This window comes from Panthera onca, chromosome F2 (genome assembly GCF_046562875.1).
Source record: "Panthera onca isolate mPanOnc1 chromosome F2, mPanOnc1 haplotype 2, whole genome shotgun sequence".
Lineage (NCBI taxonomy): Eukaryota > Metazoa > Chordata > Mammalia > Carnivora > Felidae > Panthera > Panthera onca.
The window spans coordinates 66,925,907-66,942,501 of record NC_138356.1 but is presented as its reverse complement, the minus strand read 5'-3'; the positions used below and the strand labels follow the sequence as shown (position 1 = coordinate 66,942,501).

Here is a 16,595-nt window from a genome sequence, read left to right as displayed (position 1 = left end):
CCTCCTCCCTTCCCCTCCCTCTCTGGCACACCCTGGAGAGATGTGCCTTGCCTCCTGCGTCCAGCTCAAGACTCCCTGATGGGAGAAAACAGAAAGCCAACAAAGTTTTGTGTTTTCCAGAGTCTGGAGACTCCGGGGTGCCCCACAAATATTAAAAACAACTTTTGTCACAGATTCCATCACCTCGGAGTCTGCAGGAGGAAATCATAGCCCTCTCCAACAATCCTGCTAACAGACAATGGGAAATAAGAAACCCACCGACCAGTACTCTTGGGCCCATGTGCCAGCTTCCTTAAGGCCATCCACCACCTTCAGCTTGCCCCAAACTATCTCCAGTGACTCTCCCCAGGTCACAGCAACCTGTTTACAAACATCTAGAATTCCCAGGCACTTTTAGGACAAGGGACTCAGGATGTGTCCAAGTGGGCAGCAAAGTCTTCTCTAAGAGAAGCTGTTCCTCCAGATCTATTTATGACGACGTAAACACTTGCCAAGGAAACAAGGCATGTGGGCATGCGCCGGCCCCACAGTCCCTCGGGTTGCTGCAAAAGGCAACTGAAAAGTCACATGTCATAACAGTGGAAAGTACATATGCAACTATTCTTAGCCCTGGAATGTATACACTGTCTCCCTGCCCAGTGCTTCTTTCCCGAAGTTCTAGAAAACTGTGAAAGTACCGTTAGCATAAACAAATCCAGAACTCTCCCAGGACAAATCATCTGCCAACTGAAGGAAAGGCTTGGGTTTATGGTCTCACTTGGATCCAGAGGTGGAAGCTCTCCGGAGGGACCAGCCGGACCAGGCATCATCAGTGGATGTCACTGCAGCAAATGAAGGTAAATATCTCTAATGTTTAATTCTTCTGTGGGTAGACTGCCAGATGTCATCCAGTAAACCCTGCCCAGGGTACTGTTTGGTCTCTGCTTTCTGTTTATCACATGTTTAAAACAAAACCCCAAAGACTGTCTGAAATCATGTTTTAAAAAATAAGTTGCAAAGGCCCATTTTCATCCTTTAGTACTGTCTAGTTACCCGAGGGCCACGCCCCCAGAATGACATCCTTGGGGAATGACTAACACCCAGAAAGATGCTTAGATGGGTTTACTAAATAACACATATGCTGAGAAGCTCACAGAATTCGGCTGGTCAAATGCATGGACTGTCACTTTGCTTCAGGCTCACATTTAATTAAGCCCCTGACAATCAAGTAACTTCCAACAACATTGGTGGTTCTTTTTCATTTTTCTCAGATTATCTGAAGATGCTATTTGCCTATTACCTTTGAGAGTAATCACAACCAAAAAGAGAGGTGTTGGCTGTGAGGTCTTGGGTGTAGGTGGCCTCTCTTTCCAATCTTCACTAAGCAACATTCTTGGCGTTATCCACAAACATCTTGGTGAATAGACATAGATGCTATAAGTCTTGGAGCCAACACAGTTAAACACTTCAGCACATGCTTCCCCTTGGGACCTCTTCCCCACCTTGTAGAATGGATGAGGAGTTGCCAGATGAGTTGCTCTTCAAAGACCATGACTTCTCCTCTGACTTACTGAGGCAGCTCAATGGCTTAAGGCAAAACAGGATGCTGACTGATGTGAGCATCTGTACCGGGACCTGGGAGGTCCCCTGCCACCGAAGCGTGCTGGCCTCCAGCAGCCCCTACTTCAGGGCCATGTTCTGCAGCAACTTCCGGGAGAGAAGCGAGCCCAAAGTCCAGCTGAGGGGCATCGACCCCCCAACTCTGGACCAGATCATCTCGTATGTGTACACTGGGGAGGTGCACATCACGGCTGAGAACGTCCTGCCCTTGATGGAGGCAGCCTCCATGCTACAGTATCCCAAGCTTCTGGAGGCCTGCTCCTCCTACCTCCAGAGCCAGCTGACCCCCGGCAACTGCTTGGGCATGATCAGACTCTCTGAAATCTTAAGTTGTGAGAGCCTCAAGAAGAAAGCCAGGGAGGTGGCCCTGACGTGTTTTCCAGAGGTGGCTGCATCGGCAGACCTGAAGGAGCTCTGCGTCTTGGAATTGAGAGACTATCTGGGGGACGACGGGCTCTGTGCGGAGGAGGAAAAGGTGTTTGAGGCCCTCATGGTTTGGGTCAAGCATGACCTCCAGGCCCGGAAACGACACGTGCAGGAGCTGTTCAAGCAAGTCAGGCTTCAGTACATCCACCCGGCCTTCTTCCACCATTTCATCGCCAACAATGCCCTCCTTCAGTCCTCGCCCTCATGCCAGACCATCCTGGAGACAGCCAAGAGGCAGATGTTTGCTTTGCACAGTGCCACCAGTGCCCCAGACCTCCAACCTCCATGGCATGTCCCCCCAAGAACCTCTTACCAAGATTTCCTCGTCCTCTTGGGTGGAAGGAAGGACAGCCAGCAGACCACCAGGGACGTTCTGCTGTACAACAGACAGACCGGCCAGTGGCAGAACCTTGCCAAACTCCCGACCCGGCTGTACAAGGCCTCAGCTGTCACTTTGCACCGCAGCATCTATGTGCTGGGAGGCATGGCTATCGGCACAGGGAAGAACATGCCCAGCCACAACATCTACATCTACTCCCTGAAGCTCAATCAGTGGAGGCTGGGGCAGCCCATGCTGGTCGCCCGCTACTCGCATAAAAGCACTACCCATAAGAACTTCATCTTTTCCATTGGGGGGATTGGAGAAGGGCAGGAAGTCATGGGCTCCATGGAGAGATACAACAGCATCTTGAACATCTGGGAGAGTATGGCCAGCATGCCAGTGGGGGTTCTCCACCCTGCAGTCGCTGTGAAAGACCAAAGACTCTACCTTTTGGGGGGAGAGGACATCATGCAGAATCCTGTGCGCCTTATCCAGGTAAATGACTGGTCCTTCCCATCATGTAAGTGCATGAGTGTATACCCACACATACACACAAGTGCATGCACACACACACATACTTATACACGTATGCATATATATACGCATACATACACACATGTATATACATGCATGCATATACACGTGTGTATACATGCATGCTGAGTACATGCATGCATACATATAATACATATATACACACTTATCATTTGCAGGGGAAGCGTAAAGGAGGGAGGAAAGGAAGGATGGAAGGGAGGAAGGAAAGAAGAAAGTTTAAATTCAGCAAGATTTCATCCATTTATGAATTCTTGTTGTATAAGATTAACACTTACAAAGGAACATCAAATACAATCCCTGTACACAAAGAGTTTATCTTCATTGGAGGAAAAAATTAGTATATCTGAAAGTCCAAGCTAGAACACACTGAATGTCTGATAGTGGAATTCTATAGGAATTTTGCAGATGCTTCTAACAATTCAGCAAGGCCCTGTAAGATTCCCAAGCATTGGTCCACAGTCCATGACCAAATCCCTGGGAACCCAACCTCAAATCAGTGGAATCAAAATCTCTTTGTGTGGGGTCCTGACATTTACACATCAGAGACATCTCCAGGAGATTCTCAGTTGCAGCCACGTTGGGGAACCTTGCCTTAAATGATAAGTAGATGCTAATATCACTAGCAAGCTCTCTTAGAAGTATTATTAACAGAGGCCAAAATGTCAGAACATGAAGTGTTTCATGCAAGTTCTAATCTCTGCAGTTTACCTAATGATATGAAAAACTTGAATAATGAGCCTATCTTTAAAGATAAGGAAATTCCTTATCTTTGTTTTATTCAAGAGCTATATTGAGCCCCAGCCATGGTAAGAGCCCTGGGGATGTGGGCATGAGGAAGAAAGTGCACTTACACTCCAGGAGCTTGCTGGACAATTGCAATTCAGGTGCAAAATGGAGGGGTGCTTTAAGAGCATGGGGAGTGCCTTAAACCAGTCTAGAAGGAATCGGGGATGGTGTGACTTTCGAGGTTGGTCTGCTGACTTGAACAGAGAGGCAAGAGAGAAGGGGAGTAAATGAAGAGAGAGAACCCCTGGGTGGATAGAAGGATCTGACATGGATAGAGACGGGAAGCTTCTCTAAGCAGAGGCAGAGTCCTCTGTTGAGGGCAGGGTGGTGAAGCTGGGCAAGGGAGCAGCTGCTCAAAGGCCCTGAAGCAGAAAGGGGCACAGCCCATGGACTGAAGACACTGAAAGCCTGAGAATGTAGCTGCAACACAGAGCAGGAGGAGAAAGGTGGTATGCCAGGCAGGGCTGGGGGGTTAGTCCCCATGTGCTCTCCACCCAGACTGCTGCCCCTGAGCCCCTACTATAGAAATTCTGGAACATTCTTAGGGGATGGGTGTTTGTGCAGATGAGGCTGACCTGGCCAGCTTTCTGGACCTTGTCAAGGAATTGGGGTTGTAGCCTGAGAGGAACAGTGTGGCTGAAGTAATCAAATTTACATTTTTAGAAGTTCCCTTTAGATAGCTTGGGGAGATAGGACTGGTCTAAGTGGACAACAGGAGGAGAGCTGGGGACTGTTCTAGAGGTCCAGGCCAGGGTGACTGGTGGCTTGGGCTAAGCTGGTGCCAGTGGAGATGGAGAAAAGTGAAAAGCTCCAATTTAATTTCTGTTTTTTCTTGCCTTCACTTCTCCAGCCCATATTTTCAGCTCCTCCCTGACCATCTAGGCAGATTCTGAGTCTGTTCCAAATCCCACTGATCTATTTGAGCCAGGAGAGACATGTTTTGCTCTCCACCAAGCCCTGGCCACACAATTCAGATGTAACAAAGTGCTTCTATGTAAAGCTAGAGCCCCTCCCTCTTTTAAAAAATATTTTTCAAAATAAAGTCAACAACTATGCTAAGTATTTCACATTGCAAAATTGTTATTGATTTCCTAAGAATAAATACAAGGCTCAGAAAAGCTTTTAAGCTGGCACATCAAAAAATGCATAGTACCATCAAGCAAGACTCTTGCAAAGGCAGAAAAAAATCCACTAACAAATGAGTGATCCTTTTATACTGCCGTAGTGAGAAGGGGGAAAGGGGAAAAGTATTCATGGAAACCTTTATTGTCTACCTAGCATTAACTTTGATACGAAATTTTTATTCATTCAAATAGAGTGTAAAATCAATGCTGGGGGTTGCTTGATGGAATAGGTTGGATTTTCTGGCACAGATTCAGAGTTTTCTTTAATGGATGGTTCTTCTGCGGGCATGCATTCTTTGAGGAACTATACCGCAGTGGGGTTACTGTGCACTTTGTGTGTGTATGTGTACCTTTCTCCCTGGCCTTCTTTCTACCTCTGTTTCTGGAGGGCATTAAGCAAATCCTTTACCATAACATCACTTCCTCCACAGGTCAAAGACCATCTTTTGTTATCCTTGCCCCAGCCTCTCTAGGGGTATTATGAGGATTATGAGCAACTGTTTAATCTATCTTTGAAACCATACCCCAAGCTGACAGAGAACAGAAAGTCAGGAGGCAATTACTCATTCAGTGTTTGCTTTTGCTCCAAGGATCCTACTTTCCAAAGTGTCACCTACGTATTTTCAGATGAAACCATGAGGCTTAACAGCCATCAAGACTGCCTCTGTCTTTAGCACATGGCCTCCTCTATGCTTCACCAACTTCAAGAACCGACAGAGACCTTAAGAGGTCTCCAGTCTCAAAGGCTCCATCAAGAAAGGCAATACTTACATGGCCCCAGGCAGAGCCATGAGTGTGGTGGTTAAGAACATGGACTCCGGGTGGGGTCAACCAGACCAGCTCTTCCACTCACTCTAGCTGTGTGACTTTGGACATGTCACTTAACCCCTCTAAGCCTCAATCTAATCTGAAAAAAATGGAGGCAAGTAATGGTACCTACTTCACAGGATGATTGTGAAGACCAAATTTGGTAAACTAACAAAACATAGAGTCTTTCATATGGTGGCAATTATATTTTATATAGAAAGAATTGCCAGCAAAGAATTATACTTCATATAGAAAGAATTGCCATTTTCTTCTGTAGGTAAATGTTTTGCCCCTTCTTTTCTTATATGAGTCCATCCTAAATCTCTTGTGTTAAATTTTGCTAACATTGAATTAATTTATATTTGATATTTGAACTTTATTTAAACTGAGGGGAACATGTTCTGGAAATCATGATTTGTGACTCTATTTCAGAGCATGGCCAAGGAGTCCTGCCCCACCTCTATGCTCTTTTTTTCTTTTCTCATACTTCCTCTCTGATTCTAATGACTTTCAGGCACAAACTGTTCGAAAGCCTTCCTCTCCTAGCCCCAAATGTATTCTTGGCTCTAAGGCCCTCTCTGATACACTGGAACATTTAGAAACCTAAACATGAGCCGGAAATAGAAATGACTGAAAAATCATTGGTTTTATGAATACCCAAGTTGCTTCATTTCCCATTAAAAGAAAAAAAATGTTCCAAGCAAGGTAAGAAAACACATACTACAATGCCTAACTCTTGGTCCATTCTATAGACACATAGCCAAGGATCTCATGGGCTCACATAAAGACCAATTTCTAGTAATATATTCTTTCTGTTATTTAATTATATCTTATTGATAGCAATATATCAGTATTGCTTAGTATATACCAATATATCGATATTGCTTGGTATAATAGGTATTATACCTACCTACATTTCAAAAACTAGGAAAAAGTGAAAAAAATCACTCCTATTTCACTCTCTTAACTACTACTTCTATCTTTTTAAAAATATATATCCCTTTACAATGCAGCACCATGATTATATTTCTCCCTCAGGTTTACCACATTTCCAGAAACACATGGTTCAAAATGGAGACGAGAATGATCAAGAATGTGTGTGCCCCTGCAGTGGTGCTGGGGGAGCGTATTGTCATCGTGGGAGGTGAGTTTGAACAGAGGATCGTGAGGCTGGACACAAACTTGGCATCTCCCGTGGAAAACGGGTCACTAATAGACAGATGTTGTTCTACAAAACAGTGCTGTTAAAAGCACATCCATCCAACTAGGGGAGTGTGGACGACTTGGCAAAGTTTTTTTCTCATCCAGAAGTTTTTCCCTGTCTTTATCTATAAACAGGGAATGAAATAATACCTATTTCACAGAATTGTTGTGATAATAAAATGTGTTCATATATCTAAAGCACTTAGCACTCTCCCGGGTACATGGCAAATACTAAAATAATGTTTGCTACTGTTCATAATATCAGCCATTAAGAGATAATCTCTCTGCAATTGCAGTATAGTGTCTTGGTTAAGAGGACTGGTTTTAGGGTCAGACCTGGGTTCAAATCCTGACTCTGCCACTGGCTGTATACTCTCTGGCAATTTATTAATCTTTTTTTTTCTGTGCCTCCATTTGCACATCTGTAAAATGGGGATCTTAAAAGTGGGGACTGGTAGGGACCAGGTAGGGCTGTCGTGGAAATCATTCCTGAATTCCCAAAGTCTCCTTCTCTGGATTGATAAGGCTCTTGGGGAAGGTGGGGAGTGTGTAAAAGAAATGAAAATGACATTGAGGCTGAGAAAGCCACTGAAATCAGGAGGCTGCTCCTAATATAATGCTGCCTTAACTTGCGGCTAAGGATTCAGGGGCCAGAATCAGACAGATTGGAGTCCAAACCCCAGCTGTGCCCACACCTTGGGCAGGTTACCAAAGCATACTACACCTTAGTTCAGAGTGCAGCCTTGATACTGGGCAATGGCAGAGATAAGCCATGTTTCCAGACTGCAGCCTTCCATTCCCAAGTGAGCAACACTGAGCTTGCCGATATGCCATTTGGTTTTCAGGTTACACGAGGAGGATTCTTGCTTATGACCCTCAATCCAACAAATTTGTCAAGTGTGCGGACATGAAAGACCGCAGGATGCACCATGGGGCCACGGTGATGGGGAACAAGATCTATGTAACGGGTGGGCGGCGGCTGACCACAGATTGCAACATCGAGGACTTGGCCTCCTTTGACTGCTACGACCCTGAGACGGATACCTGGACATCCCAAGGACAGCTTCCTCACAAACTCTTTGATCACGCCTGCCTCACTCTCCAGTGCATACCCCACACTCCCACCTTCTCATGAAGTCGGCGAGAAACTGTTGGTCTTAGTCAAGATGCTTTCTGTTGCAAGGGACAGAAACCCAATTCCAAGGAGCTTAACCCTAAAAGGATGCAGGGAGTGCCCACAGGACTGAAAGTTCCAGAGCCCGGAGGCCTGAAACCAGACATATTGTTGCCAGAACTCTCTGTCCACACCGCAACTCTCTCTCTCTCCCCCTTTCTCTTTCTCCTCACTTTCCCTCCTTCTCTACCTCATCTCTACTAGATTTCATTCTACAAACAAGTTTCTTGATCCACAAATTATGAAGACAATGGCAACTGATAAACTCAGACTCACATTTTCTAACTTTGCATCTTCAAGACAGAACTTGACCATCATCCATATATTAATCCTGAAAATAATCCTAATTGGACGTTTTTTAATTCCATGGCTTCCTCTTGAGTCAATCACTGTTTCCAGGGCTTGTGCTACTGTGTAATCCCAGATCATGTCCCTACAGGCTGAGGTCATGTTAACTGTTATCACTGACAGTCTATCCACTGCACATGATGAGACAGAGGCAGTTTCCCCAAAGGAAGAACTGCTGGGCTGACCAAAACCACATCTGCCCAGATCATCATGGAAACCCAGAACTAAAGGGCTGAGAGACCAGGAAGAGTCCCTAGAAGCATGTGGTCCAGGTGGCAGTGTGAGACATTGACTGTGACCCCGTTTCTTTGCATTCTATGGATGTAGTACATTGGGATTCCAGGGAAATATGTCAATTCAGTTTCTAGGGTTTGCAAAATTATCTATGCTGCCAGAATAAAGTTTGTTTCTAGTGCCAAAGGATGTTTTCCTCCAGCCTCTGGGGAGCTATAAACCTGCAGAATTAATCAGGATTTTCATTTTGGTAAATGTTATGAGAATTGCTCTTCCGAGGCAAGCCAACAAATTCCTTCACAGATTCCAGCAATTATTGCCCTCTCCATGCCAGGGCTGAATATCCCCTAGCCCTCTTTATCTCAAAGTTCTTCCCATGCTGGCTCAATCCCAAGCTCAAGAATAAACTGAAGATGGTGACACATTATAATCACCTGGGAAGCTGTTTGAAAATGGGGCTGAGCCGCATTCCGGAGGCACAGACAGGGATTCTCAGGTGGAGCCTAGATCATTGAAATGTGTGGTCAGGATTAAGAACCACCATCCTGGGCACTTGGGTGGCTTAGTCCATGAAGTGACCAACTCTTGGTTTCGGCTCAGGTCATGATCTCACAGTTTGTGGGATCGAGCCCCTTGTCAGGCTCTGTGCTGACAGTGTGGAGCCTGCTTGGGATTCTCTCTTTCTGCCCCTCCCCTGCTCTCTCTTACTTTCTTTCTCTTATAAATAAATAAATAAATAAATAAATAAATAAATAAATAAATAAATAAGCTTTTTAAAAATTAAATAAAAAAAAAACAAGAACCACTGTCCTGCTCAGCTGCAGGTACTGAAACATTCGTGTACTGACCCGCTTCCCAGCATGTTCTGGCCAGCCCTGTCGCCACCCAATAGCATAGGTAAAGTCTTCTCTCTAGCAATGGAAACATCTGGAATGGGTCTCACTGCCCTGAACCTGGCACCAGAGTGACCCCAAGCTGGAGCCTTCCTCCTACCCTGCTCTTCAGGCTCATGTTCTGGACTTACCCTTTCTTCATAATTTGTATTTTTTGCCCTTCAGTTTCTCCTGCTGGGGTCTGAAGCTCTGCTCTGCTCCCCAGTCTGGGGAGCAAGCTGTGGGAGCAAGCCACAGGTGTCTTGGCTGTGGTCCAGACACCTGGCCCAGATTATCAGCCCCTACTCTTGATCATGATCACTGTCACCTTAGCAGTTGGCTGGCCTCTTACTACAACCTATTCTCTTTGAACCTCTCTGTTCAGGCTCTCAATCCCACCTCTTCCAGCAAAAGGTAACCAGTGATGCCTCCAGTGCCTAAATGGAGGTCCATTTTGATTTCTCATCTGACTTGACCATTCAACACAGATGACTCTCTCTCCATCTAGAAATGTCTTCCTCACTCTGCCTCTGGGACACCATTCACTGTCTCTTCCTACTGCGTGCAGTTCATTCTTCTCTCTTTCTTTCCCAACTAATAAATGGAGGTGCACTCCAGTGCTCAGCCCTTACACCTTTTGTGCATCTACCCTCACTCCCAAGGTAAGAGACACCCCCCTGCCCCAGTGTAGGGCTTATCATTCCAGCTATGTGCTGCTGACTTCCCAGTGTTCTCCAGTTCCAGAGTCTACAGCTTGCTCCATGTTTCCACTTGGATGTTAAATACCTCAATGTAAACATGTTCAAGAACACTTTTTCCTCCCGTGATAGGCTTCCCCATCCTGGGAGAGGGAAACACCTGTGTCCCAGTTTCTCAGGCCGGAAGCTACTCTTGGCTCTTGTCTCTCACACCCAACTCCATCTGTTTCAGGTGTGACAGAGCCCAGTCGCCTCACCAGCCACAGCTCTTACTATGGTCCAAGCTGCCATCTTCTCTCATCTGAACTCATCACTGGTGTCTCTGCTTCCACCTTTGCCCCCAAATCTCCCTCAACCCATCATCTTGGAGCATCTTTCACAAATTTATAAGTGAGAATAGATCCTTCCCTTGTTTAAAATTCTGCAAAGCTTATACTGGAATTAAAGTAGAAAAGTTGGGGCACCTGGGTGGCTCAGTTGGTTAAGCATCCAACTTTGGCTCAGGTCATGATCTCATGGCTCATGAGTTCAATCCCCTATGCTATTGGGTGGCATCAGGTCCCGCATCAGGCTCTGTGCTGACAGCTCAGAGCTTGGAGACTGCTTTGGGTTCTGGGTCTCCCCGTCTCTCTGCTCCTCCCCCACTAGCACTCTGTCTCTCTCTGTCTCTCAACAATAAATAAAAGTTAGAAAAAAATTTTAAGTAGAAAACTTAATTTAAAAAATGTCTTTAATTAAAAAAAAACCAACCTCTCCAAAGCCGTCCCAGCTTTCTCAGACAACTTTCAGACACCTGCAAGATTGCTCTGCGACCCCACACTGCTGCCCCCCTACTCTCACTCCGCACCGTGTCCCCCAACTCAGCATCAGCCACACTGGCCTCCAGGTTCACACATCGTTTCCACTGTCTGTGTTCACACTTGCTGTGCTCTCCACCCAAACACGCTTGGCCCAGATACCACACCTACAGGGTCCCCTCCAAACAACAGCCAGGTTAATCTTAAAAACACAAACTGTTCATGTTCCTCTCCTGCTTAAATGACTTTACAGCTTCCCAGAGACCTTTGAACAGAGCCCCCCATCCTTTATCTAGCCTCTAGGGCTTTCTGCTGCCCAGCACCCATCCATGTCTCTGACCTTGCCTTTTGCTGCTCCCCACGGTGCCCACCACTGCCTCTGCCTTTATTATTCCCCCTCCTCTCTCTTGCCTCTGGGTCTTTGCTCTGGTCTAATACACACCTCTCTCACCTCTTCACCTGACATAATTTCAAGTCATACCTTACCAGCCAGATTAAAAATCACTGCATCAGAGGACTTCCGTGTACCCCACCCTTGCCTAGGTCAGCTCTCTCTCCTATTAAATGTCTCCATTGTCCCTATACACCCTCTTTGAGACCCTTATCCTACTTGTAATTACTTGATCACTATCTTCCCCTCCAGGCTCATATCTGTCCAATCTCTTCCGCATTTCCAGGGCTGGGCTTGGCATTGCCTACATGTATTGTAGGTCCTCAATGAATATAGCATGAATGGATAAAAGAGTGAGGCTGCTGAATCTACACTGTCTCTAAAATCCATCTCAGACTCAGAGGTCAGTGTGGATAGGCCCTAGTTAAAGCATCTCAGATCCTCTGCTAAGGAATCACTGTGTCCTTCCTTTATCCTCTTTCTCTCTCCCACCCTGGGGAAGATGTAGCATGGCCTACCTATGTCAGGCCTAGAGGATGAGAGCTTCTCCTAGAGGGTCCTGTTTGTCTGGAATTGGAAGTGAGAGTCTTGCCATCTGTAAACTCCTGCAGCCTCCAAAATTCCTTCTGTCAGAGACTTGCTAATGCCTCAGCTTTCTCTCCCTTCATCTTAATCCAAAATTTAATAAGCTGCTGGCATCTGTGGCTACTTGGAGCTTGTATGAGTCTCACTGGGGCACAGAAGCACTAAGTAAGTTGTCCCCTGGAATGTATAAAGAAAGATGGAACCAGGGCCGAACACATTGGGACACACACGGCAGGCCAGCTTTGTGCGTCCAGTAAGAGGTCTCTGTGGCAGGTGCATTTACATACCTGGGCGTCCACCTGGCCAAACCCCATATCTGATCTGAGTTAGGAAATGCCCTTCTGTCATAAGGGACCCTTTGGAATCTGCTAAGGAAATCACAGTCCAAAAAGAAAGAGGTTTTAGCATGAGGCTCGTGCATCTCACTGGCTAAGGAGAGGGTCACAATCCAGAGCTGAAGTCAAAATATATTTAGCCAGCAGCAGTTAACCTAAAACATTATAAGTAAAAAATGTCAGATAGCCTGACTAATCATTGCAACAGGCAACAAGGGAGGGGGATGGAAATGAAGTGGACGGAACAAGGGCTATGCAAGAAAATGCTAACAAAAATATCAAACACTCTGTCCCAACATAAACCAGTGAGCTGGAGAGGAGCCAGCAGAGAAAACAGTGTTGGCAGGAAGAAAGTGGCTGAATTTACCTTCGCCACCTATAACAAAACTCTGCGATGTCCCAGAGGACAAGGACTATGACTGCTTTTACTCCCTTTATCCTTCTCAGGATGTCTGACACAACGCTGCCCCCCTCCAACATGCCATGCTTGTCCATGTCTCTGTGCCTCTGCACACGTCATTCCCTCTGCCATGACGCCTTCCCCTGCCCTGCCTCGTGAACTCTTACTCAGCCTTCACCTCCTCTGTGGAGCCTTCTCCAGCCTTTCTACCCACCTCTGCACTCCCCCTCCCTTTATTCCAGCTCCTTCTACATCATAGCACCGTAGAGACTTGTTAAAGGAACTGGAAGGAAAGCTCTTCATGGGAGCAGACAGAGTCTTGGTCCCTATGAACCTCTAGGTTCAGGCAGTACTTGGCACACAAACAGTGATGACATGCCTGCAGAATGAATGAGCAGGTACACAAGTGAAAGGGCCCTACACATCACTGGAGTATATGGACTGCTCTGGGTGGAAAGAAGGAGTTAATTATCAGGCAAACTGCCATTCCCTAGTTTTTAGCTGCATTTCACCCCAGTCTCTGCTTCCAGCACCACATGGCTTCCTTCTGTGTAAGTCCTCCTCTGTCTCTTATTGGATTTAGGGCGCACTCTAAACTAGTTTGATCTCATCTTGATCCCTTCCTTCATTACATCTTGAAAGACCCTATTTCCAAATAAGGTCACGTTCTGGGTTCCAGGTGGTCATGCATTTGTGGGGAGACACAATTCAGCCTGTTTCAGATACCATCTCCCACAAGAAGGCATCCTTGATGAGCTCTCACCACCACCACCCCCTCACCCCAGGTGGAGCCATGTGGCATGGACTCCTCCTCTCCCCATCTCATCAGGAGCACCTCCTGGGAAGGGACTGTGTCTTTCATCTCTGTATCCCCCACTCCAGCCCCACAGGGCCTGGCACTGCAAAGACACTCAGTGAACATGCATAAGCTAAATCCAACCATTTCACAGGGACTAGCAAACATTGTATGGACTCCGAGACTAATGTGCACAAGACACAGCTTCTGAGCAGCTTCCCAAGAGTACAAGGTGAATGATACCTTCCAAATGCCAATCAAGAAGGAATTGGTTGGTGGGTGGGTGGGGGGGTGGTTGCAGGGGAGTTCAGTCAGCTAAGCGTCCAACTCTTGATTTTGGCACAGGTCCTGATCTCACGATTCATGAGATCAAGCCCCACATCAAGTTCCACACTGACAGCACAGAGCCTGTTTGGGATTCTCCAGCCTTTCTACCCCTTTCTGCTCCTCTTCTGCTCTCCCTCTCAAAATAAATAAATAAACAGTAAAAGAAAAAAGAAGGAATTAGGGTCGGGCATAAGAAGTTATCTGAGAGAACTAATCTGTTAGCACAGTGTCACCCATAATGTCCTATTTTTGATCTTGCCAACATAAGCCTTTGGGGTGATGTCATGAGAGTGAATCCGATGCTAAGGATGCTGGGGAGAAGGAAGTCTGGTTTCTGAAATGTCAGCTTTCACGCAATCTTATAGGAATTCTAGGCTCCTGTTCAAATGCCACGTTATTCTCTTCATGTGGGGAATTTGGTTTTTTGCTTTCCCTAAAGACATCCATGAGTCTCTCTTCCTCCTGATTTCACTTATTTGATTTAATTAGAATTCCAGGGCATGCAATCCAGAATTCCCCAGTAATTCTCCCATAACAAGCCAGCTGTCCAGGAAAATGGTGCTTTGAGGACACAGACAGGGATTCAATAATGTGAGGTGTTTCTAAGTTAGAAAGATACAGACAGGAAATTCTGTCCTATTCAGAATCAGAGGCTGTCTTTGTAGTTTCCCCAACAGTCCCATCAGCACTGCACACATTCAGAGACAAGAGGGCCACCTCAGGACAACTGCAAAATCAGAACCTTCCAAAAGGGGTTGGGAGGGAAGTAATGCAGAGACATCTATGCTCAAGATAAGACCAAGGAGAAAAATAGCAGAATTCATTAGCAGAGTCTCTGAGACATTTATCTTTTGTCGAGTATTTGAGAAAAAAAGAAAAAACAGAATTAATCCCCACTTGGAGTATAGATTCATTTGGCTTACTTATCTGAAGAGTAAACTAAAGCTGTTAATGGATTTGCCCATTTACTAAGCACTGAACCTGCATTACCCAGCTCAGTTAACACAAGAAGCTTCTCTCACCTCCTCAGCACCCTTCCTGACCACCCTAACCTAGCCCCCATCCCACCCACTGCATTGTCCTCTTGCGCTCCTTATTTCTTCCCTTCATACCTTTTAATCATAATTATTTATTATCTTACTTGCTTTCCTGAGTTTATTTAGTTGACATCCCCACCCAAATGGAAGATCCCTGAGAATGGAGAATGGCTGCCCTGTTCACATCTGTTTCCCTGGTACCTGACACAGAGAAGGCAATCAACAAAGATTTGTTGAATGAATGAATGAATGAATGAATGAATGAATTGAATGAATGGCAATCCAGGCATTTAGGATGAGCGTAAAAGAGAGAAGGTAAGTTTGGGGAATGACACAGGAGAAGGGGAGAAATATGGGGAAGTGGTTGACTGGCATGGGAGGGCACAGTGGTCTTTATCCAGGTGAGTGTTGTAAGAAGATCACTCTGCCGGCAACCAGTGGAAGCATGGAGAAGTCCAGAAAGTTTAGATGGCAGGCTATTCCCATCCCCAGGAAGGATGATGAGGTATGGCCACTAATAGTTTACAAGTCTTCACATGTCTGTGCCCGTCACAGAGGACAGTGGGCATTTGCCTGTAACCCATCTCCTCCCTGGACATAATGATGAGACACAAAATCCTAAGCGGTCACCCTCTAAATCCTCCCACATGAAAGAAGACCCCAGGCAAATCACTTACCCCCCTAGGACATAGTTGCCAAATTATATTTTAGGCATTATGATATTTTCCTCATTCTCAGGGCTTGATGAGGGGGAAGCACCTGAGATGACCTTCTAAATGTCTAAAGCAACAGTAGCCACTATGAACGCTGGGGGTAATAACAGATGTAGAAGTAAAGCGTACAGTGACATTTTGAATGTCAGTGACACTTAAAATTTAAATTTACAATGACATTGTAAATAACAATGGTAGCAGAAAGGATTGGGGGGAGGAGGTGGCAAAGCTTCATGGGTGTATTGCATAGGGATGCAATGATCTCTCGCCAGACTATACAACAGGCCCCCTAACCACTCTTCCTGGCTCCAAAGTCTCCTCTTCTAGCTCCCCGTCCCCTGCTAGGGGCAATCCTAGCGGGCTTGGGGAAAATCAATAGATCCATTTATCTTTCTGAAAGATAAACCTGGCCAGATCTCTTCTTTGCTTAAACCCCTTCAATGGTCTCCCACCTCAAAAAATTCAAGCTTCACTTCCATACCTATGAGGTCCTTGTATGTGGAAGAATAAATAGCCTCCACCAGAATAGGTAACAAATAAAATGGTAGTGGAGGACCCACCCAATAGGAACTCAGTAAGTGCTATTCTCCTTACTGCCCCACAGTCCCAGTTCAACTGGCCAAAAAGAAAACTCTTACTTGCCTATTAACAAAGAATGTTTACCTATTAGCTATAGCTGTAGATACATAGAAAAAGAGACTAAATAGATCTCAGATACCTGGCCACCAGCTCCTCATCTGATGGGGACACCGTGACCTGCTCTTCCATGCCAAAGGCACAGTACACTTATCCCAGAAGGGCTCAGTCCTGATGAATGTGGTCAAGGCCTTAGTTTCTCAAAATGTCTTCAGGGAAATATTTTTTTGCCCTCAAAATTGCCTCCTTTTCATCTAGAATGATGATTCATTTCATTATTCAGTGACTGAAAATTCATGAAATTTTGTGGTTAAAGCAAAAATGTGTCACACACAATTCCATATGTCCGTGCAGTGGGGCTGAGAAAATCTAATGATGAAAACCATCATTTCTTCCCCCAAAGTTTAACAGATCTCTCCACCTCTTTTTT

At 45.7% G+C, this 16,595-nt stretch overlaps 1 protein-coding gene across 1 annotated transcript; it reads left to right on the top strand.

Annotated features, from left to right (window-relative positions):
• The first annotated feature begins 544 nt into the window (after positions 1 to 544).
• Positions 545 to 8,806, top strand: KLHL38 (kelch like family member 38). Its single transcript, XM_060611253.2, has 4 exons — positions 545 to 836; positions 1,251 to 2,842; positions 6,658 to 6,763; positions 7,668 to 8,806. The coding sequence occupies exons 2-4, from the start codon at positions 1,454 to 1,456 to the stop codon at positions 7,955 to 7,957; spliced, it is 1,785 nt and encodes a 594-aa protein (XP_060467236.2). The 5' UTR covers positions 545 to 836; positions 1,251 to 1,453; the 3' UTR covers positions 7,958 to 8,806.
• Positions 8,807 to 16,595: the final 7,789 nt, after the last annotated feature.